The sequence below is a fragment of the Chelonia mydas genome, chromosome 7, assembly GCF_015237465.2.
Source record: "Chelonia mydas isolate rCheMyd1 chromosome 7, rCheMyd1.pri.v2, whole genome shotgun sequence".
Classification (NCBI taxonomy): Eukaryota; Metazoa; Chordata; order Testudines; family Cheloniidae; genus Chelonia; species Chelonia mydas.
This window is the reverse complement of record NC_057853.1, coordinates 54,659,098-54,684,998: the sequence shown is the minus strand read 5'-3', so window position 1 is coordinate 54,684,998 and position 25,901 is coordinate 54,659,098. Positions and strand designations below refer to the sequence as shown.

Below are 25,901 nucleotides of genomic sequence, written 5' to 3'. Positions count from 1 at the left end.
AGAGTGCGGACAGGATAACATTTGTACAGCACCCAGCACTGGGGCTCATGCTGGTTGGCCTCTGGGTGCTGCTGAGTATAAATGTTCAGTAATAAAAAATATCTCATAATACAACAGGAACCCCCAGCTGTTCCCAGGACCCCCAGTATGGCCACCCCTGGAGAGGGTCCACCTCCGCTGCTGCCCAGCCAGGCTGCTCGGCGGGGAGAGCGCCCCCCAGGGCTCCCTGCAGCACGTGATCTCTCTCGTGGTCTTCCCTCCAACGCCTGGACCCCACTTTGCTGGGGAGGCTGGCCAGGATCACAGCCACAGGCAGGCTGGACTAGCCCCACGGGCCGAGGCACAAACGGTCTGCCCCCAAGCCCTGTGGACCGGGCTCAGCCCCGGTGATCCGCCTCCAGACAGGCAGGCCTTGGAAAAGGGGCGGACTGAGTCCCCGCTACCCCCGGGGCTGGACCCGCGCCCGGCCTAGACCGGATCGTTTTCTCCGGGTCGGCGGGTCCAGCCGGACAGAACACGCTACAGGGACGGACGGTCGACGCTGTAGCGCTCGATTGAGTTGGCCTGTGGGAGGGGGCACCCGCATTTCCGCCCCGCTGAGCGGCCTGCCCGTGGATGACATCCTTAGCAGGCGCCCGGCGCCACTGACACGTCATCGCTGGGGGCGGGGTAAGCGAGCCGGCCGGCTGGCGAAGACAGGACCAGAGCCCCATGGAGCCGCCAGGGGAGACTCGGCCCTGCCCCAGGTACCGGCGGCAGCGTCCCCGGCTGGTGCCCCTGGAGACAGCAAGTGTCTCGGGCCAGAGCGGCCCCTGCCGCGGCGCTTTCGCCCTTGCATGGGAGCCCGCGCGGGGCTGGCAGGAGGGCACGCAGTGCTGCCGGCTCGCTCTGTGCGCGGGAGCCCGCCCGCCTGCCCTGGCCCGGGCCCCCCGCGCGGCGGCGGCGGCGGGTCCTGCCTTACAGGTGCTGCGGGTGCCCCAGCCACGGGCGGCGCCCTGCTCCATCACCAACCCCCGCCACAGCTGGCGCCCAGCCAGCTCGGTTTCCTCTGCAGGTGACGCGCTCCCCGTGGCTTTCCCTGGGTCGAAGGCTCAGTGATGAGAGGGGCAGCGGCGTGGGCACTGCTGACACGGCTGGACTGGGGAGCGTGTGTTGTCCGGCTCTGGGTGGAAGGGACGCCCCAGCTACCTTCGCCGCTCCTGGAATTGGGTTGTAGAGAGGCACTTGCAAGGGTAGCCGCCTGACAGCCATGCTGAGGCAGTGGCTCTAGCTCTGCCTTTTAAAGCATGGAAATCTAGTTACCGCTCCACATTTTAACATCCCTTTAGAAAAATGGACAAAACTTGAAGCAGAAAATGTGTTTTCTTTCCCCCCCGCCCCGAGGCTGTTTCTGCTGTACAATGTGTTTCTTGTGCCCTCCGTGCCTCATCAGAGGGTGCTGGGCTCTGTTCTGCCGCAGTAGTGCCAGGGCCTGCATGACAGCCCCTCCCCCTCCATTTACATGTAACACTGGCTGCCTCCCCTGCAGACCGACCGAAGGATCGGGTGTGCGACAGAATAGGAGCTAAACAGACTGGCTGGATGCAGTTGACCTCGTGCTGCAGCTTACTGTCCTTGCTGTTGAGAGAATGCCTGTCCAGCAGCTGGGAATCAGGAGGCCTTTTTGACAGCCTGAAGGATGGAGGGCTTGACTGGAGTGGGAGCATGTCTGAGATCCTCTGGGAAGCTTCACAAGAGAGCAAATCCAGCCCCGAGCTGGGAGTCTGCTAAAAGCAGCCCTCTAGCAACTAGTTTCTCCTTCTGGCAGCTTGTTTTCTGGACATGCTGGTTGGCTGCTGCCCAGTCACTGTCGTGAAGCAGGTTGGGCTTTTATGAGAAACAGGGTCTAACTGGCTCCAGGGTTTACTTGCCTTTGCTTTTCCTTCAGGGGCCACCTCCTGGACCTGCCCTGGGAGGACATCCTGGTGCCACACATCCTCTGCCATCTGCCTCTGCGACAGCTCCTGAGCCTGCAGAGGGTCAGCAAGCCATTCCAGACTCTCATCCAGCTGTACCTGGCCAACATGCGCTGCTTTGACTCTAGCCAGGTATGGGAGAGTTCTACACTTGGCACTAGGGAGAGCTGTTACGTATGGGAAGAACCTACAATGGGAAAGTCAGGCTAGGTAGGAGAGAGGAAGGCAAATCACAGTCAGAATACTTGCTCTGGTTAACGTGCCCCGCCCCCATGCTTTCAGGGGCTGACAGGAGGGAGTCAAGTCTCAGCAGCGCACAGATTTGTTAATAATAGGCCATTAGGCTGACAGGAATGATGAAACCAGAAGTCCTTCCCATGGCCCTATCCAAGCACCAGCAGGAGGGAGCAGAGAGGGGCTAGGCTGGGAATGGGACAGACTCTCTGTTTTGCCCAGGTGTGGAGGCAAGTGGGAATGATGCATACAGCTGTGTGTGTGTGGAATATGATGTGTCTAGATGGGTCTGGCTCCTTGAGGCGGGGGGATGGGAATATGATGTGCGCAGGTGTGTCCAGCCTTAGGGGCTGGAACTCACCAAGCCAAGCATTCTCCCAGCCCTACTGGGAAGGTGGTATGGGGGGCTGCAGGGATGGCTCTTCCTGATGAGTAGGAAACACAGGAGACTGTAGGTTGGGCCTCAGTGAAGAGCTGATCTACACACAAATCAGCACAGAAATAGTAAGAGGTGTATGTTAAACCAGTTACAAATCAAACCTGGGGAGTTATTTTAGTGCAAGTCTGAGTGAACACATTTATTATGGAATAGCAGTGGTTCAAGTGGATTTAGTTAAATTCACGTTTTTACCTACTCTGGCTAAATTCACTTGAGCCGCAGTTGTTCAAAAGACGTGTTCACATGAGGACTTGTATAGCTTAGGAGAGATTAGATGGAAGGAGTGACTGGCTGGGAAAATTTAAAAAAAGAGCAAAATGGGCATTACTTGCCCTAGCACTGACTAAGAGGGGCAGGCTTGTCTGCAAGTATTTACAGCTGGAGAATGCAGAGAGGCAGGGATTTAGAAACAGAAGCAATTCAATGGCATTAAGAGGAGGTAACCTTGGATTGAAGAGCTGGAATAACTTCTTGATGGCAAGAATTCTCGTACTGTGGAATGGTCTCCAAGGGAAGCTGTGGGAGCCCCATCCCTTGGGCCACTGAAGTGGAGAAGAAGCTGCAGGAAGTGCTGCAGCCCTGGTAAGGGGGTGGATTTGGTGACCTACCAAGTCTCCTCTGGCTCTTCGCTCTTTAATGTCTCTGGTGCAAGGAAGAGACTAGTGAGGGAGAGAATCTAAGAGCCAGAGCAGCGTTGATACACTGGAGGTCTTGTTCTCTGTTCTCCCAATGCAGGTTGGTCCTCACCTCCCCAAAACTGCTTTCTGTAACCTTCTAAAAGACAACGAAGTTCTGCAACAGCTGGCGCTCCAGAACTGCTCTGATTGGCTGACTGACAAGGAGCTGCTTCCTGTGATTGGCCAGAACCACCACCTGCAGCAGATCCAGCTGAGCAGCTGCCTGCAGCTGAGCCGGCATGCCCTGGTGGCCATCTCACTGAGCTGCCCCCATGTGCGCGGTCTCTCCCTGGCTCACTGTGAGTGGGTGGACAGCCTCTCTCTGCGCAGCCTGGCTGACCACTGCAAGGGACTGGAGTCCCTGGACCTGACGGCCTGTCGCCAGCTGAAGGACGAAGCCATCTGCTACCTGGCGCAGAAGTGCAGCAGGCTGAAGTCCCTCTCTCTGGCTGTCAATGCCAACGTGGGTGACACGGCGGTGGAGGAGATTGCCAAGTGCTGCCCTGAGCTGGAGCACCTGGACCTCACCGGGTGTCTGCGGGTCAAGAATGAGTCCATTAGGTACCAAGTTTGTTTAACTGTGCATGCAGGATGGGGGCCCTCCACGTGGGGTCGGGGGGAGATCAGAGAGAAAGAAGGGAGGCTGGGTCTCTTCTTTGCTCGCTCCTGTGGTGCTGGGTGCAGTGGCAGCTCTGGGCTGCTGGGGAGGCTGCTGGGAGGCACTGGAGGACAGCGTAGATACTAGATGTAACGGATGGGGGCTTGGCTACAGTAAGCTCTCTGGGATGCCATGGAGAGGGATCAGGATTGAGCTGATCACCAGATTACCATCTCCTGCGTGTGCTCTATGCCCAGGCAAGGCCCTCCTCCCATGGGTACTGTGTGTCACCTTCCAGTAACAGTGCAGGAGGGTGCTGGGAGCAGGAGCTGTTGCCTCCAGCCTGTGCTCTCTCTTGGTAGGGTCCTGGCCGAGTACTGCACCAAGCTGCGCTCGCTGAAGGTGAAACACTGTCATAAGGTGGCCGAGTCCAGCCTGAGCATCCTCCGTGGCCGTGGGGTGGAGCTGGATGTGGAGCTGCCGCTGCAGAGGGCCCTCGTTCTCCTGCAGGATGGGGTTGGATTTGCCCCCTTCATTAACCTTCAGATCTAGAGGAGGGGGATGGCTGCTGCTGCTGAGGTGGGAGAGAGCGCCCAGCTGGCCTCTGCCTCCTGGAGGGTGCTGTAAGAAATTGCTGCTGAGACACTCAGAGGGAGCAGTCAGTCCCATCAGTGTGGCTGGTCCTGATAGGGCTCTCTGACCTCCCTCTACCCCCCGCCCCCTTGGTGCTCTTTAGCCACGGCCGTTTTTGTAACGGGGCTCCCTCATTGCCTCCTGGGGGGAGCAGCAGCACTTTGCAGTGGTGTGAAAAATGAGAGGCGCTCTCAGCAACGCCGTGGTGCTGAACACACCCTGGCTGGGCCAGGTCAGCTGGTAAACAGGATATGTTATTTAAGCAATATTTAAAATCTCAAAGTCCAGCATGCTGGGCATTGGCTTTACAGAGAACAGGATGCTGTGCAGGGACTATGGCTGTGGACTGGCTGCGGAACTGTTGAATAAACCAGACCACCTCTGCCCTATCGAAGGGGAAGTGCTGAGCTCTCCTCCCAGCCAGGACAGGGCTTGCTGAGCTGGGGGGGAGGGAGTCTCAGTGATAGCTACAGCACACTGGAACGACCTTGTCAGAAACCGGTGGGCCATCTCCCAACAGCAGTGGCACAGGCTAGTCATCCTGACCAGGCAGCTGTGGGTCTGGGCAGCTTCGTACCCGGGGCAGCTAGCCTGTACCACCACTTGCTGTGTGTGCTACTGAAGCTACGCTGCTGTTTTTAGCACCTGGCTTGATGAGAGCTGGGAATCGCAGCCCTAGCTCCAAGTGTGCGCTGGAGGGGAAAGTGACACTAGCTACCTGGAGTGCGGAGGGCCTGATTCCCAAGTGCTAGGGCAGGGAGAAGAGCGAGGCCCCTGTGGGTTCTGTACAGCAGGCGGCAGATACCACTTACTGCTGGGGAACTCAGTTCACATCTGAGTTTGGTCAGAAGTGTAGCAAGCCTTCATCCTGGACTGTGTCCCCTGCTCATCACAGGGCTGGTGGCTGCCACTCAGGTTCCAGCCCTGAAATAGCAGGGCCCTGGAGGGGTGTCCTCAGCTGCTGGCCCTATTGGGCTGCTGCAGAGCCATCAGGAATTGTGCTGGCAGAGGTGTGGGGAGCTCACAATACCAGGCCTAGTTTCTAACCTAAGCCCTCACAATCACTGTGCATTCAACACGTTGAAGGAGCTGCAGGTAGCCAGTCCACAGGCACCATCTCATGCCTTGGGCTGGGGTGTGGCAGAAACAGAAAGATGCAGCTTAAGCCTCCAACCAACCATGAGGGACTGCGGGTGCACGACCCTTCCCAGGAGCAGACGTACTCTGGCTGAATTCCACACTGATACACGCCATTTTTACTAACAGTCACGATCAACAGAAACACCATTGCACGCACATTTAAAAAGACAGCTGTGAACTGCACTAGCCACACATTAGCTATAAAAAATCCCCATGCAAAGAATGGCAGAGAGGTCCAGGACACACAGCAGCTGTGTTGGTCAAATTTGCCATAGTGACAGCTGGCTCCTGGCTGCGGAGGGACAGTTTGGAAGGTTACACAAACAGCGTTGCTGAACAGGCTTCTCTGGGACATCATGCTATAATTAGAGGCTGACAGCAGCATGCTGGCTCCTAGTGGTAGGTTAGTTCCAGTCAGAGGCGTGTAGAAGGCCCCTCTCATCCTTCCTGCCTCCCTGGTCTGTTCCTCCATGCCTCAGCCAGCAAGGCAGAGGAAGATGCCTTGGAGGGAATGTCCGTCAGTGGAATTTGTATTTCTTGGCTGGCTTGAGGCTGATGTAAGTTCTCTTCATCTCCTCGCTCTCTGGCTTTTTAATGTCTTTGTACCTTTCTCCCTTTGTACTCACCACCTGGTTGTCAATGTAGCGGATCAGTTTCTTGGGAGCCTAGGAAGGAAGTGAAATTGATGTGAAGTGGAAAGTGATGGGAGCCCTGGGTACATCTGCAGGGCAGGCTTGGGTGGGTCTTCGGGGCAGGTGGAATTATCATCAACTGAAAGGGTTAGGTTCTGTGTCTCACACGTTCTTTAAGAGCAGGAGTAGCTGATCTCAGCGGCTGGAGAACGCTGTGTGAGTCTTGGTTAAATAACTGGTAGGAAAGCAAGATGAAGTCATGGGGGTATACATACACCCCTGTGGGGAAGCACAGCATTAGGCTGAAGTGGTAAACAGTGACAGCCCCTGCTGCCCATCTTACACCTCTCTTGGCTGGACCAGTTCCCCCTTCCTTCCAGCCAAAGGTTCTGTGAACGGGGCTTTCACTGTGGCAGATTCACTCTGCTGCCAACCTGTAGTTAGACCCTGCTATAGCCAAAGACTCTCATAGCCATACCGACTGTGGCTCTCCTCACCTCCTTTGGCGGCACCGGCCTGTGTGTTTTCTGGTCCTCCTCGCTGTCCACCATCATGTATCTGAAACACAGTCAGGGATTAGTGAAAGCTGCAACACACACAACGCTATCATGGGCTACTCACATCCCATTTCCTTATCCCCCGCCCCATTTTCAGTGTGACCTCAACACCTGCTGCACTCCACTTCCAGCTGGAACACTGGGGATGAGCCCAGGACTAACAGTGGGAGAGAGGAGGTACTACAGCATCAGAGGTGCTATCCTTTCAATGGGTGGGATCTGCACAGCCAGCTAAAGGACCCTGAAGCGACGTCCCAGGCCATGTGAAGTGTACCTGAAGGCAGCCTGGCTACATGGTTTGCTTAAGTAGGCCCAGATCCTCCAAGATATTTAAGTGCCTAGCTCCTAAATGGCAGTGAGGCACCTAAATACCTTGGAGGATCTGGGGCCATAATCCTTGCCCTGTCAAGAGTTGCTCAGAGGTGGAAGAGGCAAGTTCTGGTCTATTTTAGGAAGCAGGTTTGCTACTTTCCAATCTCTGTGGGCGGGCAGCATCTACGATGTGTTCTGAGCACCATGCAGCTGAAGGACTCGACTGAGATGCACAGCGGTGGGTTCCTGGTAGCACAGTGCTGAAGTGGCTGTATCTCTCATTTCAGAGATGACTTCCCTTCAAAACTTCATGCCCTTTGCTAAAGGGTTTTGTTTGAGGGGTAAAGTGTCACCTCGCTCCATGTTTGACTGATGCACAGGTACTTGCTCACTGCACTGATGAGTTCTTTACTCCCTTTTGCCACTCTAGAGCCAATACAACTATGTGACAGCACAGCCAGCCTTGGTCTTTTGTCCCAGAGCTAGGATAGCTGCTCCTGTGTATTTCCAGGTAGAAGACTGCTCTCGCTCACTGTGTTTGTGTTGTAAGGACCTTGCCAAAACCACCATTAAAGTGAGGTTAGCATATGTGACTAAGTGGCACCTTTTTACTCAACACATCTGCTCCCTCGCGATCACAGCAAGCCTGTGTCAGATCAGCTGGAGCTAGGTTAGCCCTTGGGAGACAGCACTACTCTGGGAGAGTGAGCTGGGTTCCGTTCTGCCTTGCTCACACCCGCCAGCTGAATTCCAGCTGTCACTTATCACTGGCGGTGACATAGGGAAGCAGAAAGAACCAGCCTGGAGAGGCAGATCCCAGCTGGGCAGGTGCAGGCTGCAGCTTCAGCACTTACAGATAGTGGCTTTAGTCTTGTCTGAGCCAGACGTGGTTGTAAGAATCAATAGGGAAACCCCGAGCAGAGTTCACATCCCTTCTCTGACTGGACCTGCATTTTGAGATTAGCCATGGCCCAGGCATGCCAGGATCGTCCCCTTACCAATGGCCCAACTGCAGAGTGGCACACACCAAAGCTCTCGGATAGGTCACTTTGGCAGGGTAGCCTGGGTGGGCAAGTTCCATTTGTGACTATTTCCCCAAGCCCCTTATCAGAGCCCGTTCTTGCCACTAACAAGGATCTTGCCATGAGCAGATCCTCGCTGCTTGGTACTTACTTCTGTAAGATAAATTGTTTGAGGTCGTCTTGTTTGGGCGCTCGGTGGGGCCTTGCTGTCTCCTGGGATTAGAGAGTAGGAAAGGATGTGCGTGAGCTACAAAGCCATCAGGTGTCCAGCTCCATCCTGTTAGCTAGTCCCCGTGTGGAGAAGCTACCCCGGATACTGGCCAGTCAGCGTTAGGGGAGGAGAATGCATGGGGTGCAACCTCTCTCATGGCAGCCCTGCAGGCTGGACAGCCTGTACCTGGAATCCCTGGGGAAGGAGCCAGCTCAGTGGGATCTCACTGCTCTGCTCACAGGGTGAGGACCTGCTGGCCTCTTCCATTTGCTATGGGGACATGGAAGATCCCCACAGCCACTTTCAGAGGTAATGAACTACGTTTCATCTTGGTGTGATGCGCTGCTGTATTTGTGGACACCGGTTCCTCCAGTCCCCCCCGGTGCTGCTGCCAGGGCCACAATACCTTCACGTTAGCGCCCCCTGGGCCAGGTTCCACCACCTCCTCCACCAGTAATTGCACCGCCTCGTCCAGATTTCCCAGTGCCATGGCTAGTGCCTTCTGAGCCTGGCTGAGGGTGCAGGCTGGGAACATCTCCAGGAGCAGCTCCACCCCATCCTTCGGGTCACCTTCTGCTCCCTGGTCAGGGTAAGACAGACCTGGGCTGAGTCTGGAGGGCAGCAAAGGGCTGGGCACTTTAGGCCAGGAAAATTGGTTTCTGGCAAGCCAGATATTTTTCCGCAGAACCAAGTCTCCTCACACGGGCAGGTGCAAACCTCATCCCTGAAGCTGGGGAGCTAGTTATAGGCTTAGCTCTTTGCAGGCTCTGCCCTCACACACAGCAGCAAGGAGTCTGGATACTATTGGCCTACTTCTTGCCAGCAGATTAGGAGTCCCCCAAGGTAGGTCTTCTGGGTGTCGGCTCATTTGCCTACTGTGCAGCAGCACATCCACCCCCCCAGAGATTCTGGGAACTGGCCCATTTACCTGTAGCCCTGACAACTGGCACTCCCACCGTGTGGCGTCGCAGCGAATGGGGGCGGGGAGGGGTTTAAGCACAGCATGCTACTACAGCAGCAGAGACGCTGAAGTGCAGTAATGACAGTTTCTATAAAGCAAGTGGCAAATCGTGACAATCACCGAGCAAGAAGAGGGCATCAGTATGCATGTTCTTGCCCCAGTGCAGGGGGAAAGAGCAGGGATGGGACCAGGTGTGCAGGGAAGTGCTCACAGTGGGAATACCAGCTGAGCAGTGCTCTCTACAGCTGGAGCACGGCTGATGGGCCCTGGAGAGTAAACGCTGGCTTGTCCCTGAATTGCACAGAGGGGACGGAGGATGATCCAGCACCGTACAAACATTATGAACAAGTTCTGCAAACGCTTTCTTCAGGAACCACGGCACCCACCACTGAAATGCAGCCACCTGTCAGGTGGAAAGGGGAAGCTGTACAATGGTTTAGAACAGGAAATGGAAAATGTAAGAAATTAGAACTTGGGAGGGGATTTAGGGATGCAGAATTCAGCAGTCAGAGTCGATATTTAGCTTTTGTGAAAAGTCCCGTGGGATCTTTAATTACAAGCAGGCAGATGCTCTGCTACCTCCCGTCCAGAAAGTAGCATAGCATCCCCCAGCTGCAGGGCTGGTTCAGTGCTGATTCAGAGGGAAGAGCACGAGCTGTGGAGTTGCCCACACCACTTCTGGCAACCTTTGAGTTTTCCTGGAAGGTTTCCCCTCCCAGTACTGACAAGACCCTGCTCATCATATCACACAAGCTGAGGTCACATCTTGAGATAATATTGCTTCCGGCCACCTGCACCACATAGACCCCTACAGAGCCAGATTATGTCCAGCCCCGTATGGTAACCTGTGGCATGCAACTCTGTCTGTCCTGTGTCTAGTTCTCTATGGCAACATCCCAGTACCTGAGCCATGGCTCCCTCTGCTGGTATATGCAGCCTCCCCTCATCAGAAGCTCCTGCCCCCTGCTCATCACTCTGGTTCAGCTCTTCAGCAGGGGCACTGCTCGCACTCTCCGCAGCCTTTTGGCAAACCTTTCCTTAAAGACACAGTGCATATTTATTTGTGAGCAACCCTGTAAAGGTTACAGCTACCTATAGCTTTCGTTATGGGAAGGACAAAGTTGCTACTGTGCTGCCTGTCAGCACTAATTCCTTTCTCCATGATTGGTTTCCAGCCAATGCTCTCCTACTACTGCCAATCAGGTATGGCTGCTACCTTGTTCATACAGCCTGCAGTGGGGCAGAGTTAAGGTTGTTTGGGTGCCTTAACTGTGTGTTTCCAGACCTTACCATGTTTGGATTTCTTTTAACTGACACCTTGATCTTTTAAATGAATTTCTGGGGTTTGTATTGCTGGGGTTGGGGTAAATTACACCATCCCTGTAGAGTGTTTTATTAAGTGACCGGTACATACTATCAATTGTTGTCTGGGAATTAATTTACATATAGGCAAGGCTCCTGCACGGTGTGAGGCCCAGTGTGCAATGTGGTCAGGCTGCTTTGATGAAGCCAGCATTGTACTGGGGGTGTGTGTGTGGAAGATGGTTAATATACCAGATTGAGAATCAGGATCCCTGGCTTCTTTTCTCCCAGCTCTAACACAGACTCCCTGTGTGTAATAAAAGGAAGTCATTTAGAGGGTATATGCCTCAGTTTCCCCATCTGTAAAGTGGGGATGATGCTTCCCCGCGCATGTGAGGCACCTTGAGATTGTAGCTTGGAGGGTGCTGTAGCCATGCTATGTATTATTGTTACACTATCTGTAGGCTGCTCTCCAGTATCCATGATAAGGGCGAGGCAGTCTGCTCTATTATGTGGGGCCTTTTGGCTCCAGATAAGATGCCAGTGAGGCTTCGGTTGGACAAAATCTGGCCCCTCTGCCCCGATGGGTCTCACCCCTCATCCAGCAATTCCTGCAGCCAGCCACTAACTCCTGGGTGGGTTAGAGCAGTTCCCTTAGAAAGGCATCCCATCTCAATTTACAGACGCCAATGACAGAGAATCCAACTGACTCTCTCAGGCTAAGTATCATGTACAAGAGACTGTCTGGGTTTGCAACCCTTGAGCCATGCTGCTAACGGGAATGCAGAGAGAAATCCCCAACTTACTGGCTTTGGAAGGAGGATTTGACCTGGTCTGTCCAATCCCGTTTCCAAACTATACACAAGACCCCTCTAGATACCTCAGGAGCAATAGTCCTGTAGAGGGAACCTTCCCCTTACTCTGCATTCACTTTATATGCGGTTGGGATCACCAGCAACCCCAGGGATTTGTTTAAGTGGGTTTCCCCCCACAAGTTCAGCCACAAACAAGCGCATTCCAACCTAACAACCCTCCCACATGCTCCTGTCAAGACTGACTTAATCTGGTTAGAAGTCAAGCGATTCAGAGTCCCCTGTGAGACTCTCCTAAATATCCTAGCTTAAATGGCAAGATCATGCATTGTTCTGTGACGCTCCCCATCCCTCAGAGAACTTAAGACTAAAACCACATCCTTGATGCACCTCCGCATGCCTGAGCGTCCACCGTGCAACTTACCTTTGTTGCGAGCTTCACTGAGCCTTTCTGAGAGGGCAAACATCATTTCACAAATGTTCCCGCTGCAAGAGACAGTCGCAGTGTGATTGGCATAGGGAGCACAAGCTTCTCCTGCTGATCTAGGTACCTACAAGTCCCCCGCCCTGAAATCACTGTATAGTGTCTGTGTAGTGTTCCCCACACACCTGGCAGAGGTTGAGAGAGTCACTAACAGCAGACAGCTGCTTCTGGAATTCTACACTGAGCACATGCAACTCAGTCTATGCAAAACAACCATATTGCTGAGCCACCGATCTAGAAAGATGGACCCTGTAAAGCCAGTGTGTGCAGCAGGCTAGTGCCATAGTAAATCCAGTACAACAAACTGGGGTTTCAGAAGGCCTGGGGCCGGCTTGCAATCTGTACTGCTATTCGTCATCATGTACCCAAGTAAAGGCAAGACCCCGTACATGACTGCATGGTTTTGGGACCAGAAGATCCTTAAACCAAAGCACTGAGCTGCTTGATGCAACAACTGAGCTCTGTGGTACTAAGACACTTAGACCCAGTTCTTGAAGCGTGGCATGTATGTCCTAGATGATTAGAGGCACACACCTGTTGATTTCTGCAAAGCCAGGGATATACGCCTCCATCATTTCCACAAACATGTCCATATCAAAGTTCTCCTTGGACGACTCTGGTGAGCCTAGTTCTTCCAGGACACTAGCGATGTAGGAGAAGAAAACTTCATCCATCCCGCTGGAGACAAGGAGAATGCAAGCTTAGGGAGTTGAGCTAACAGGTACTCACCTCCCTAGTGCCCTTCCACGTAGTGCAACTGCAGTCACAGGACCCACTTGGCCAGCTTCCTGTGCTGTGATTGGATCAAATCTCACAAATGAAGCACATAGGACCTGGTCAATAGTTGTAGGGCAGATTTTCAGGGATAATCTGAGGTGCTGCAGAAAATGACTTGTGCAGTTTAATTTGTGACCGTTTTCCTTCCCAGTCAGCACTAAAGTAATATCCCAGTACACTGCTGGGGGAGGGAGAACAGTACTGTTGGAGTTACAATGTCTGAGCAAGGTCCTGAGCACTTGTGACAATGTTAATTCTGGTATTCTGGGCAGATTCCAAGGGTAATTGTACTCTGTAGATAGAATTTCAGGTTAACAATCTACTGGATGTAGTACTCTTCTTCACTTTCTGTCCTAAGCCTGCATACGGCTGCCACTTACCGCAAAACAGCCACTGCATTCCAACCTAGAGATGGCTGCATTTCATTAGTGGGCAAAGTTCTTGTTATATAAACTGTGTACGGGTATATCAGTCTGCTGTTTGAAAAGCACTTCGGGATCCCTTTAAGATGATATGAGCTAGCTAGATCTGTGTTACTGAATAAGAAATTAAATAACCTTATTCCTTAGTTTTACTGGAAGCTACTAAATGGTAACACTATTAGGCTATGGCTACACTGGCACTTTACAGCGCTGCAACTTTCTTGCTCAGGGGTGTGAAAAAACACCCCCCTGAGCGCAGCAAGTTACAGTGCTGTAAAGTGCCAGTGTACACAGTGCCCCAGCGCTGGGAGCCACGCTCCCAGTGCTCTAAGCTAATCCCCTCGTGGAGGTGGAGTACCAGGAACGCTGGGAGAGCTCTCTCCCTGTGCTGGTGCGCGACCACACTCGCTCTTCAAAGCGCTCCCGCAGCAGCGCTTTGAAGTTTCGAGCGTAGCCAAGTTACAGATGGTGCGAGGGCTCTAGCAGACTTTGGACAAATTACATGCATCCCTGAGATCTGGATTGAGGGGCAGCAGAATACAATAAATGGAGGTTAGAATATCAGACCTGGAGTTTAATAAAAGGGGCAACTAATAGAAAGTCCAAATTCAAAAGACGAGCTGGAACATACCTGAGATCGGCATCAGGGATGTGGGACTGGATGAAGCGTGTCAGAGAGTCTCGAATGATTCTTTCAAGATCCATATCTCTTTAAATGGGTTTCTTTAAGTGGGGGGGAAAAAACATATAATTTCAGAAGCAAAAATGAGACCAAAGCATTCACATTCACAACACCTCCATGTAGGCTCATGCAATCAGAACAATTCATGAACTCCACCGGTCCAGCATATTGGCCTGGGGAACTGTTGTAGGAGTTACCTGCAGTATGAGGAGCCACCAGAGATATCAGCCCAACACAGTCTGACCACTCTTGTGTTTCACAGCTTCTCTCTGCTACTGGTGTCAAAGGCTTTCACAAGTGCAGAGTAAAGCTCCCTCGCTCAGCAGGTGTAGTACAGCTAGAAATCCTAACACCTGTCAAGCTGCAGAGTTGCAGAATCAGATGGTAGGATGGACTCCAATGAAGGAAGGCTTCGGGTGTTGCTTGCTCACCGAGGGTGAAGATGGATCTTCCAGCTAACAGTGTTTTCAGTGATGCCTGGCTTTGTAAATGGGTGGGAGACAGGATAGTGCCTTTCAGTAAAAGGGCAGCCTATTGCGGCTTTCACGAGGGAATACCAGGCAGGGCACAGCCAACCAGTCTGCCAGCCAAAATATCAAAGGTCTCCCAGTCAGACAGGGCAGCGCCAGCGGAATCCTGCATAAACAGGAGCCCATTGTTGTGCTTTTTGAAGGAGCTGTTCTGTAGGTGAATGTGACCACAATGGGAGCATTTGATAACAGTAACTTAGCAGGGGCGTTCTAAGGATCACAGACCTCCCACGCAAGCAAGGGCAGGACTGCACTGTCCACCCACGCTCTCTCTGCTAGCAGCAGAGTCCAGTCTGAACCCGCTGGAGAGACGCTATCCCACCAGCTGTCTCACTCATAACTTCCCTCTTGTGCTTGAGGTACATGTCAGCTGACGGCACAGCAGGGAACCTCTCACTGCAGGGCCTGAGTTACATACACAGACACAGACGCCTACTTGCGGACGGATCATGATTCCTGGTGAGCGACGTGGGCACGACCCCAAAGAGCTTACAATCTACAGGCACGATCACACTTCCAGCACGCATCAGTGGCAAACCTCCCTTCATTGGGAGCAGGACCAAACCCTAAATTAGGCAGCACAGGCCTCTAGGAGAGCAACCCTGTGAGGTGCTGAGCACCAGCCCGATGGGAATCAAGGCTGCACACATCTCCTAAGAGAGGACTTTACCAGAGCTAACCAGATACAAACAGCTACCCGATTGTGCTCAGCACTGGGTTCCAGGGCCCCGGTGGGGAACTGCACTTCCAGCTGGGTTATAAGCTTTGTTTTCATGTGTGAATACAGTTTTGGAGCCCCCCCCCCCACCCCTTGGCCAGAGAACAGCAGGGCTCCTGTGTATTCTGCAAGAGCCATCTGGAATTTATCTCCAGACACAGAACCCCCTGCACCAGCGCACTGAACACCAGACTGTGGCGCCACATTGGCAGGTACTCTGTTGATCATGCCAGGGTTTAGAACTGATCACAGCAGCATTCTGTGCTCAGCAGAGCAGGGAGCAGAGTAAACAATTCTGGCAAATGGGAGAGATTCATAGACTCCAAGACCACTGTGATCATTTAGCCTGCCCTCCTGCATAGCACAGGCCAGAGCACTACCCTAAACTAGAGCAGATCTTTTAGATAAACACCAAACCTTGATTTAAAAGTGGTCAGTGATGGAGAATTCACCATGACCTTGGGAAGTTATTCCAATTCTAATTACCCTCACTGTTAAAATTTACACCTTGTTTCCAGTCTGAATTTGTCTAGCTTCAACTTCCAGCCATTGGATCACGTTCGACCTTTGGCTGCTAGACTGAAAAGCCCTCTCTTATCAAATTTTTGTTCCTCACTTAGGTACAGCGGACCCTCGCTAGAACGTGCGTCTATATAATGCGAATTTGCATGGAACATGGTTGTGGCCATGGATCCCAAATTTAATTACTTTAATTGCAATTAATTTTAACGTGGTCCCCACACATGGATCCCAAATCCTGCATTCTAGTGAGGGTCCGGTGTACTTACAGACTGTGATCCAGTCACTCTATATCCTTCTCTTTCTTAAACTAAATGGGTTGTGGGATGCAGGGAAGAATGTCTACACTCCTCCTGGTGGACAGAACTTCACAGCAGCTGGACCCAGGCTACAGTACTCACTATCAGCTGGAATAAGAACCACCACTAATCTCAATTTCTTAAGAGCTAAAGGCCAAACCCACTTGTTCTCCCAAGCTCTTCTGCAACTCCAGCCTTCTGCCAGTATTCCCATTTTTCTAAATTTAATAATTAAAAGACCACTCCCCGTCCTGACTCTTTCCCATAGGTAAGTAATAATGAGGTATCATTGACATCATTCTTCTTTGGAGGTGCTCAAAAGCTCACAGTGAGGGGCATCAAAAAGGGAACCTAGATAAATAACATACCTGCAAAAAACAACAGAGGAAGGAAGACATCTCCAGCAAGACAAATGTATTATTATTATTAACCAAAAAGGCTTCTTTGCAGTAATCGCAACATGAACATTTTCATTTCATAGCATTGCAATAAAACAAAAGCAAGGAAGTATCCTAATAAGAGCTCTCCAACATGAAGGCCTAGCCACATGCCACCCCTATGTGTGTCTATTTGTTGCACGGCTTTTCCATTTCGGCTTAGGAGGACTCTTTGCCAGTAATTTTCTTGCTTCTGCAAATGTCATATCCTTCCAGTGTGGAAGCTGACCATAAACAAACACCTCTTTGCTGCCCATGTGTTTTTTTTTTTTTTTTTTTTAAAATGAATCATATCTTCTTAGTTGACTGGCAAAAATCAGTTTGCCATCCTCAACCTTGCAGCTTATATCCACTGAAGAGCAAGCTAGATTCTCTTCTGCCTCAAGCATCATCAACCCATTTACTAGCAAAATTCTGACTTCAGAATCTCATTGTTGGGGAGACTGTACTAAGCAGCAGTTCTGCAGATGCCAAGCCCAACCTGCAATCGCTGGTCACTAGCAAATTCCCTGAGCTTGCAAGTCCAAGAAAGGTCATTAGCCTTTACAGAAAGCCTGGATGGCCAATAAATATAGAGCACTGGGGATGTCCTTTTTACAGTCACTACTGGTAGGGAGAGAGTTCATCACCCTCTTACTCAGACCCATCATGACATTCTGCTGGTAGGAGAAGAGATTTTCATCATTTCTGTGAGGCTGGCCAATACTGCTATGGGAGAGAACTGTAACAATAAAATGTAACAATAACCGTAACAATAACTTTTTCTGACAACCCAATTTACTGAACAATAGAGCACAGCCCACCACATCAAAGGCACTTCTGCGAGGTCCATAAATTAGTTGCTAGTAATTTATTCTGATCAATAGAACTGGCAAAGTCACTTGTCTCCTTAATCAACAGCACTTGCAGGGGAGCATCAGACTGGGAGGAAAGGAAGAGAAGGATAAATAAATCAGCAGCTGGAGTATTGCAGCTCAGACCAACTACTAACTGATCATGTACAATCCCTTTCCCAAACCTTTGACAATTCCTGAGAAGATGTCGGTTTGTAATGATTTTGTCCCGCAGAATTACCCAGGTTGGTTTCCAAACAAAGGGAATTTCCAACGTTTATGGTAGGTAGGTAGACAGACATTAGAAAGAAGCTTCAGTCAATGTGCATAGAGTCCTTCTCAGCTTTCTCAGAATGACTATTTTAGCATCTCCCCAAACTTCATTTTTACCTCCAGATTTAAGATTTTGTTCTCAGAGAAACCCACCTTTAACAGGCCTCTGAAGAAAGGAAACCCTTTTGTGATAAATTCATGAGAAGTTCCATGCCAAACGGGGGATGGGCAGAGTTTGGATAATCTGGGTGCTTTTCAATGAGTCCTCCATAGCCCTCAACTTCCCTGCCACAGAGGAAAATGGCAAACAGAAGTGAAGAACGTCTCAATTGCTGAGCTTCCTTAGTTCCTGGAACTACAGAAGGAGACTTTTTATAACACTATATGCTATGAACTCCCCGTGTTCTTTGATATCAGTTAGTGACAAAGGACCCCCACCCCATTACTGCCACCACAGAATGTGAGAGTCTTCTGGGATGTCTGAACCAGGCTCTATCACCTCCATATTGCTTAACCCCATCCTCAGTGGACCACACTCTTAAAGAGCAATGCACATTTCCCATTCTCCTCCCAGCCAGAGATCACCTTTCTTTGAAGGCTCTTCTTCCTTGGGATATCTACTCACCAAGAGCAGGTAGCCTATGATGTGCTGATTGTGATAGCAGCATTATGGCAGGACATGGTCCAGATTTATTCCCTGTCCAGGCAGACTAAATTGGCAAAGGCAGTCTTCTTTGCTCGCACAATAAAATACTGGTAATTATTATTTAGTGTACCCTCCAAAACAAACAAACAAACAAAAAAAATCCAGCCACCCTTTTCTCAATCAAAGACATTGGTTTTTGGAGTATTGCAGCTCAGACCAACTAACAAAATACTCCTTTTTCCACGCCTTTCAATGCGCAGACATTGGTTAGGCCTCAACTTCCCTGTGATGGTAGTCATTATTAGTTTACAGATGGGGAAGCCGAGTCATCAAGTAGTAAAGTGACTCGACCAAGTTCATTCACGATGTCTGGCAGAACTGGGAACCAGAACCCAGGTCTCCTGACTCCCAGGTCATTAGCAGATCCCAAACTGAATGCAGAGCATCATCATCTCAAAGAAATTTGGAAGGAAGCGTTAGTTCTTGGATCATCCTCATAGCAAGATGGTTTTTAAATGACAGGCCTGACAACTTCAGTAACTGAGTTAGCTCCATTGCTAGGTCTCCACCACTGCCAGATGTCTGGGCCCAGTAGGACTAGCAGCTCCAGCATTGGAGTCCATTCTTTTCCAACTCACAGGAGTCTGGAAATCACTACTTTAGTAAACTTAACAGATTAATCTAGTCAAAGCAACGGCCTTATGGGATTCTGCCTTTTGAAGTTTGGCGGTCATCTCAGCTTCTTATTAGTTGAAGGCCGATAAACAGTCGATTCGCTCTATGTAACTAGCATTCTCTCTATGAAACCCCTCTGGAGAGGGGCATGATAGGATAAGGCTGCCTCTTAGATGAGCAGCGTGTGATTTCAGCGGCCTTGCAGGAGGCTAGTTTCCGTTGCTGGAGAGAAATGGGGGTTACAGAGTCAGGCATAGTGTGATGTGTGTGTTTGTATGTGCATGTTCTTATCTACATGAGTCTGGTTGTTCTTAAACTGTGCACAAGCAATTCCAGGAACCCCAGTTCGGTCGCCCTCGGCTGCTGCCTTAGTGACTGTTCCCCCACATCTCCAACCATCCTCCCAGCTGCTGGAACCTTCCCTCACTGGCTGATCCAGCATTCGCCACTCTAGAACTAGAAGGCCAGCAGCAGATTCTCCCTTAGCAGATTCATCACACTGCCCTCTGCTGACCTGTTATAGCTCAGTGGATTCATTATACTATCCTCAGATGCAATGTCAAGAGCAGAGTAGTCCTAGCTCGTGTGGTCAGAAGAGACAATGCTCCATCAGTTATTTTACCAGCAAATAGGGAGATGACGAAAGTATGTGGGTTCTCACAGTCTCCCACGCCCCACTTAGTGGGCAGAAAAACATCTGGTTTCAGAATATTATGTATGGGCGGGAGAGGGCCAATTGGCGTAGTCTCTTAATTATAAGTCTCAGAATGACATGTCAACAGGATAGTATTTTACCATATCCATCAACAAGAGCCATATTTAGATAAACCTATTCATTACAAAGCCAAGCCATTATATTCAAACTGCAAAGATGTGTTTTTAATTTAAAGGCTGTAAGACCACAAGCATTGAGCCCTCAGAAAAATGAAAGAGGACAAGCACACCTGCCAACCCAGGCACCTGCCTCTGAGACACACCTCCTTCTAAGGTACACAGACCATCCAGAATTTCTCTTCAAGTGAAACAGGACCTTGTATCTCAGACCTGTCCTTCCCTTTCATATGGCACATTCATCTGGAATGATTGTGAAGTCTGAAGGCTCTGCTGCCTATCAGATTTAGTTTGTAGTTATTCTCCTGAAATAGAGAAAACTAAATAAAAATCCATGGAAAAATATTTGGAAACTGATTCTTCAAGATCAAACTAATCCTTGCAAATTTTGTTTTGTGTTATCGAAGTTTCAGAATGCCTTACCTCAGGACAGCAGAAAGGTCTTTGGTGCCATACCTTCTTCTATTTATGACGTGAGAGGATTAACTGCGGGCTCTGTTACCAGATCTCATCTTTTAAGCAGAGTTTTGCAGGGGATGAGTTTTATAATGCAGTTTATAATCCCCTAAAGGCAGGGGAAATAATTTTCCCCAGGGCGCAAACACAATTGTACTGAAATGATGCTATCATTCTTTTAAGCCTCCAGCCTCAACTGGAGTGTGGATTTTAACATAACCACCTCTTTGGTGGGTGTTAGCTGGCTCAGCTCTCTACGCAGAACTCCTTAATTATTTTTCACCATTATAAAATGGGCCCGAGAACTTTTCCTAGCTTCCTATGCAAAAACGTAGGTCTTCTTTCATGCATAGCCAAGAAATGGCATTGCTGTCATTCTGCCTTGATTGGTTCTTTTAGAAGAAGTGATTGTGTCATCCCCTTGCTGTGGTTACAACCTTACAGTTTTACACTGTCAGAGCTGAAGATCTCAGACCACTGGAATTCCTTGTCATCTTTTGGAGGGTCTTATAAAATAAAACCCAACCTATTTAAGTGCTAACAGTGTGCTCAGGGGAGCTTACCATGTGAATACAGGTATGCTGGCAGGATGGGTTCAAGTTGCCATATTGGATGGACTGCTTATTTGGTTTCCACAAAACTCATTTGGTCAGAGCTATTTCTCAAACTGGGCTGAGAGAAAAGTGGTGTCATTTAGAAAAAGGTGTGAAGGGACTACTTGAAAATCTATTCCTTTCTCTATCAAATACCTTTGCTCACTGTGTTCTTGATGCTATGGTTCAATAGGTTATTACACCATCCTAAATATCTCAGGGTTTATCTACAAAGCAGTAGCTGTGCACAGGCTAGCCTACCTGAGCTAGTCTGAATCCAGCTAGCATGTGTAACAGTAGCAGTGAAAGACAGCACAGCGTGGGCTCCAACACAGGTAGTGCAAGCCCGGCACAGATAAGCCTGTACTGCATGGTCTCCATTGCTATTGTTACCCACACCAGCTGGATTCAAGCTCGCTCATGCACAGCTTTTGCTGTATAGACGTACCCTTAAACTGTCATGGTCAGTGCTACCCACATCCGTTCTCTGCTGTACCTACATGAACAGAAGGAGTTTTCCCTCCCCCTTACATGACCTACATGTTGGGTCTTTGCAATGGAGCTCCAGAAAACACTTTCCTATAGTTATGGTGTGATTATCATGGTACAGTACTAATGGAAATACCTAGTTTCATTTTATCCTGGAAACTTCTTGACTAACACACACATTCTGGAGGTGGAATTATCCCCAAATTCTGATTTTTTTCCAGTTTCTCTTAGTACCGGTTACTTTAGGGGTAGCAGACCCATGAGTCTGTTGCTGGACTACAAGAATTTCACTTACAGGCAGGACGAAAATGTTCTCTCACATACAACACACCTTTTTTTTCCTGCTGGTGCAGAGATCCATGCCAAAGCTAGAGCTCTTTATATTTACTAGAGAGCTAAAGATGCCACATCTACAATTGTATAAATTATTTAAGCTTCATCTTTCAAATATCTCTGCTCTGGAAACACAGGATCAAATCCCAGTGGAAGCTTCTTATCTTTTGTCCTGCTGTAGTAGATACATTGAGTCCCATGCACTTTACAGCCTGTGGATCTTTCAGATGAGACCTTAAAAAACAAAAACAAAAACAAACAAGCCTTATCTGCTCTCCATGAACAGTAAAGATCCTCCAGCATTTTTTGTAAGGATAGATGCTGTGATGAGCCCTACAGACTGGGCTGGAGTCTTGCTGAAACTAAAGGGCAAAAGCTGCCCTTCAATGGAACAACAACAGGCATTAGAGACAGCAGCTATATTTTCCTTTATTGTTCTTTCCCCCCCCCCTTCTTGTGCATTTCCTGTCTTAAAACAAACAACTCCTCCCAAAACCTAACCAACCAAAACGAAAAAAGGAACATTTTTCAACAACAGCTCCCTAGCTACAATCCAACAGCAAACCGACTCACACTGTTCTCCCTCCCCAGAACTTTCAATACAAGCAACAGACTCTCTCTAACAAACAATTTACTCTCTGAAACACTTCGTTAAACTTAAAGGAAAACTTTCCACAATGAATAGCCTCCAGGATATTTAGAGTTCCAGTATTTTAATGATTATGCTTTGGTTTTTGTTGTTCTGTGCATAACAAGTGTCTGAAGTACTTTTATGGTGTGGTTGCTATGGGAGAGCAGGTCAGGGTTCTTGTACACGTAACACAATTAACTGTATAGTGTTGCAACAGTAAAATCAGGCTTCTATCAACAATCCGATACCCTTCAGCCTGATACTTCTAATTAATACAACACATAGTACATTTGTCAATGGCCAGAATTTTCCCTCCCCTCCTATTGTCACACAGCATGCTGTGCATTGGATAGCTGCAACTCTCCTCTCCAGAGATGGCTGCACTTCAGTAGTGCTGTATGTATACAGAGCCCTATCTTGCAGCCCCTACCTAGGCAAAGCTCACATTTACGTGAATGGAAGTTTTGCCTGAGTAAGGACTACAGGATCACAGCTAGGCTTTGTAAGGCTTTTTGGTACCTGTTGTATAGTCAGCAGTTCATTCTAGGACTGTTTAGCCCAAGCCAAGAATTAGGGAGACCTAGCGTGGGAAGCACAGAATGTGTAGTTTAGGAGCAAGAGACAAGGAATCTATGTAGTAGTCTAAAAGAATTTCCTTTATATTAATTATGATTTTTCTTCTCTATTGCAAAGGACACTACAATATCCTTCAGGATGAAAGGTACTATATAAATGTAAAATATTAAGCTGAATATGTTAATAGGCGTAGTAGCCTTGGAATTTTGTGGCAACATTTCTCAAGTTCTACATTTCTGTGGTGTTTGCTTGAAAAACCATAGAATTGGAGGACTGGACAGGACCTTGAGTGTATAATAAATACATCAAAATCCTATTCCTAACCAGAAAAGGAGCTGTGGTCCCAGCTATAGCTATGAAACATTACTTTTGTGTCTTATTAAAGCAGTAAGACACCAGAGGATGGAGGCTGAGCTGTGCCATCACAGCACCTTTGCATTTGCAGCATGGGCCTCAAAAGCAAAGTGTTAAACCACCCGAATAATAGGTTGATTGTTAAAAACAGTCCTGAGCTGTAATCCCAGTTCTGACACAGACTGGCTGTGTGACCTTGGGAAAGTCATTTAATCTCTTTGATTCAGTTTCCCCTTGTGTAACATGGGGATAATGTTCAGTTACCTACCTCACAAGGAGTTATGAGGATTAGCTAATGTTTATAAAACACTTTGAACAAGTGCTAATAAGTGCTAAATGTTGTCATCTCAGCGTGACACACAACATGGAGTACCTTATTTCCTCATTTAATGCTGTTTTAAAAAGTAAGTTGTTTAAATAGTAGGTTTCAGAGTAGCAGCCGTGTTAGTCTGTATTCACAAAAAGAAAAGGAGTACTAGTGGCACCTTAGAGACTATCCAATTTATTTGAGCATAAGCTTTCGTGAGCTGTAGCTCATAAATTGGTTAGTCTCTAAGGTGCCACTAGTACTCCTTTTCTTTTTTTAAATAGCAGCTATCTCCATACATCTGGGTGCTACAAAAACAAACTGGGACTAGAGAAAAGCAAATATTGTACCTAAAGTTAAACTAATCATAACTTTTGTAATGAATTTGCTACAGCTGTGTCACTTTTCAAAACCCCCTGTCCCAGTTGCTTTTATAGTATGTTAGCCAAGAGGCCAGGAGCATGAAAAAGAACTCTAGATAGTTGTATGATTGTAAGTCAGGAGACTTCGAATATCACAATCCCACTATTATTAAGTGTCTGGAAGTCAAACTAAAATACAAAAAATCTAGAGTTTAACTCCCCCATCTCACACACGTCTTCCCAGATCCATTATCAAGAAACCCAAGCGATCACCAGCAAAAGAAAAAAAACCAACATAAACATGGAAGAGGATTGAAGACAAAGGCACATTTGATTTTTATATAGTCGGATATATTTTTCTTGTAAATGTCATGTGACAGCTGTCAAATAAAACCACACACAAAAGCAAGCAGGGCTATACAATTCTCTCAGGGCTTGGCAGACTGGTGTGATGTTATGGGAATCTCTCCAGCTGCGTGTGTACACAATCCCCAATAAGGGGAATTGGGAACCATGGAGATAGAACCACATCAAGGAGTCTTGGGGATGCAGGCAGCATTTTAGTGGTCAGAGTCAGGACTGGGCTGTGTTTCTGGCTCTGCCACTGATTTGCTGCATTGCCCATGGTAGGTCAGGAGGGGGACAGGTTTTCAGCAAGCGACCCCTATCCTGAATCCTGCCATTTTTAGATGTCTAACTTTAGACACTTTGAGGCTGATTTTCAGAAGGGCCCGGCTCAGCAGTCACAGCTCCACAGTTCCTAATGACTTTGGCTGAATTCTCAGCATTTCTAGAAGTCGGGGAAAGGTGCATCAAGTTGGGCAACCCAAAAAACGAAGGCACCCAAAATCAGAGGCTGCTTAGATGTGGCCTTGGTCTCAGTACACCTTTGATCTGCAGAGAAAGGTACCGCGGATGCCGTCAGCTATGCTAGCGCGGCCCCACGGGCGAATCCCGCACCCCATGGATGGCGCTATGGCCTGGCCATTCCACACGTGTCTGTTGGGTGTCTGACACGCGGTCTGACCCAGGTGCCCAGGCCTGGCTGCCGGGTCCAAGGAGGGCACTCGGACCTGGCACTTCGCCCCCACACGGCGCTTCTGCTGCCCCCCGCCACTCCCTGCAGCCCCCGGCCCCCGTGGGCGGCTCTGGGCGGGCGCTCACTGCACGCGGGTGGCTGGGGCACAAGGGCCGGCCCCGCAAGCTGCACCCCGGGACCCCGCCACCTCCTGCACTCAGGGGCCCCTGGGGACAGACACACGGACGCGCTCCCGCCGCCCCCCGGGACAGACACACGGACGCGCTCCCCCGCCCCCCGAGACAGACACACGGACGCGCTCCCGCCGCCCCACCGGGAGCCCCAGCCGGACAGACACAGGGGAACGCGGCCATAGACAAGCAGGCGGGGGAGGGGCGTCACCTGGCCTCCTGCGCGTCCCCGCCGCGGCCTCGCGCTGCCTCCGGGCCAGGTCCCGCGCAGTCAGGTTGAAAGCAACAGGTGATTCCCTCCGCCATAGAGTTGGGAGCGGGAGGCTAGAGCAGCTCCCGCCCAATCGGGCTCCTGCGCCGCCATCTTTATTGTGGGCACAAGGGACTTTCCAAGCCGGCTGCAGAGGCTTTGTACGGTCGAGCTAGGGCGCCTGTCTGTCGCTGCCTGGCCTGGAGCCAATGGGGCCACCCCTGCCACGCGCCCCAGTGCCCCTCCCACCACCTGTGTCCCCGCAGTCCCCCGAGGGTTGCCAACTTTCTACTGGCACAAAACCGAACGCCCTTCGCCCCCCCCGCCCCGTCCCTTCCCGGAGGCCCCCTTCCTCCCCTCCCCCACCCCCACTCACTTTCACTGGGCATGGGCAGGGGGTTGGGATGCGGGCTGGAGCTGAGAGGTTTGGGGTGCGGGAGGGGGCTCCAGGCTGGGGCAGGGGGTTGGGAGGGGGTGAGGGCTCTGGAGTGGGTCTGGGGATGAGGGGTTTGGAGTGCAGGAGGGGGCTCAGGGCTGGGGCAGGGGGTTAGGGTGCAGCAGGGGGTGTGGGCTCCAGAGGGGAATTTGTATGTGGGAGGGGGCTCAGGGCTGGGGCAGGGGCTTTGGGTGTGTGGTATGGCCTCTGTGTGCAACTTTGGGTGCAGGAGGGGGCTTAGGGCTGGGGCAGGGTGTGCGGCCTCCAGGTGGTGCTTACCTCAGGCATCTCCTG

General features: G+C 50.2%; 2 protein-coding genes across 9 annotated transcripts; one reads left to right on the top strand and one right to left on the bottom strand.

The window, feature by feature from the left end:
* The first annotated feature begins 597 nt into the window (after positions 1–597).
* On the top strand, positions 598–7,765 carry FBXL15 (F-box and leucine rich repeat protein 15). The gene is made up of 4 exons (XM_037903564.2): positions 598–746; positions 1,928–2,087; positions 3,364–3,866; positions 4,266–7,765. Exons 1-4 carry the CDS (start codon positions 712–714, stop codon positions 4,453–4,455), a joined length of 888 nt encoding a protein of 295 aa, XP_037759492.1. The 5' UTR covers positions 598–711; the 3' UTR covers positions 4,456–7,765.
* Positions 5,773–25,330, bottom strand: CUEDC2 (CUE domain containing 2). Of its 8 annotated transcripts, none has more exons than XM_037903570.2 (10): positions 25,133–25,330; positions 21,481–21,716; positions 13,800–13,891; positions 12,504–12,647; positions 11,910–11,971; positions 10,275–10,408; positions 8,817–8,990; positions 8,351–8,412; positions 6,806–6,866; positions 5,773–6,341 (listed from the first exon to the last, which is right to left on the bottom strand). In XM_037903570.2, exons 3-10 carry the CDS (start codon positions 13,871–13,873, stop codon positions 6,195–6,197), a joined length of 858 nt encoding a protein of 285 aa, XP_037759498.1. In that variant the 5' UTR covers positions 13,874–13,891; positions 21,481–21,716; positions 25,133–25,330; the 3' UTR covers positions 5,773–6,194. The 8 variants fall into 8 exon arrangements, with proteins under 8 accessions (XP_037759498.1, XP_043406802.1, XP_037759496.1 ...); XM_043550867.1 differs by lacking the exon at positions 21,481–21,716 and adding an exon at positions 19,758–19,916; XM_037903568.2 differs by lacking the exon at positions 21,481–21,716 and adding an exon at positions 14,048–14,331.
* Between the last annotated feature and the right edge of the window lie 571 nt (positions 25,331–25,901).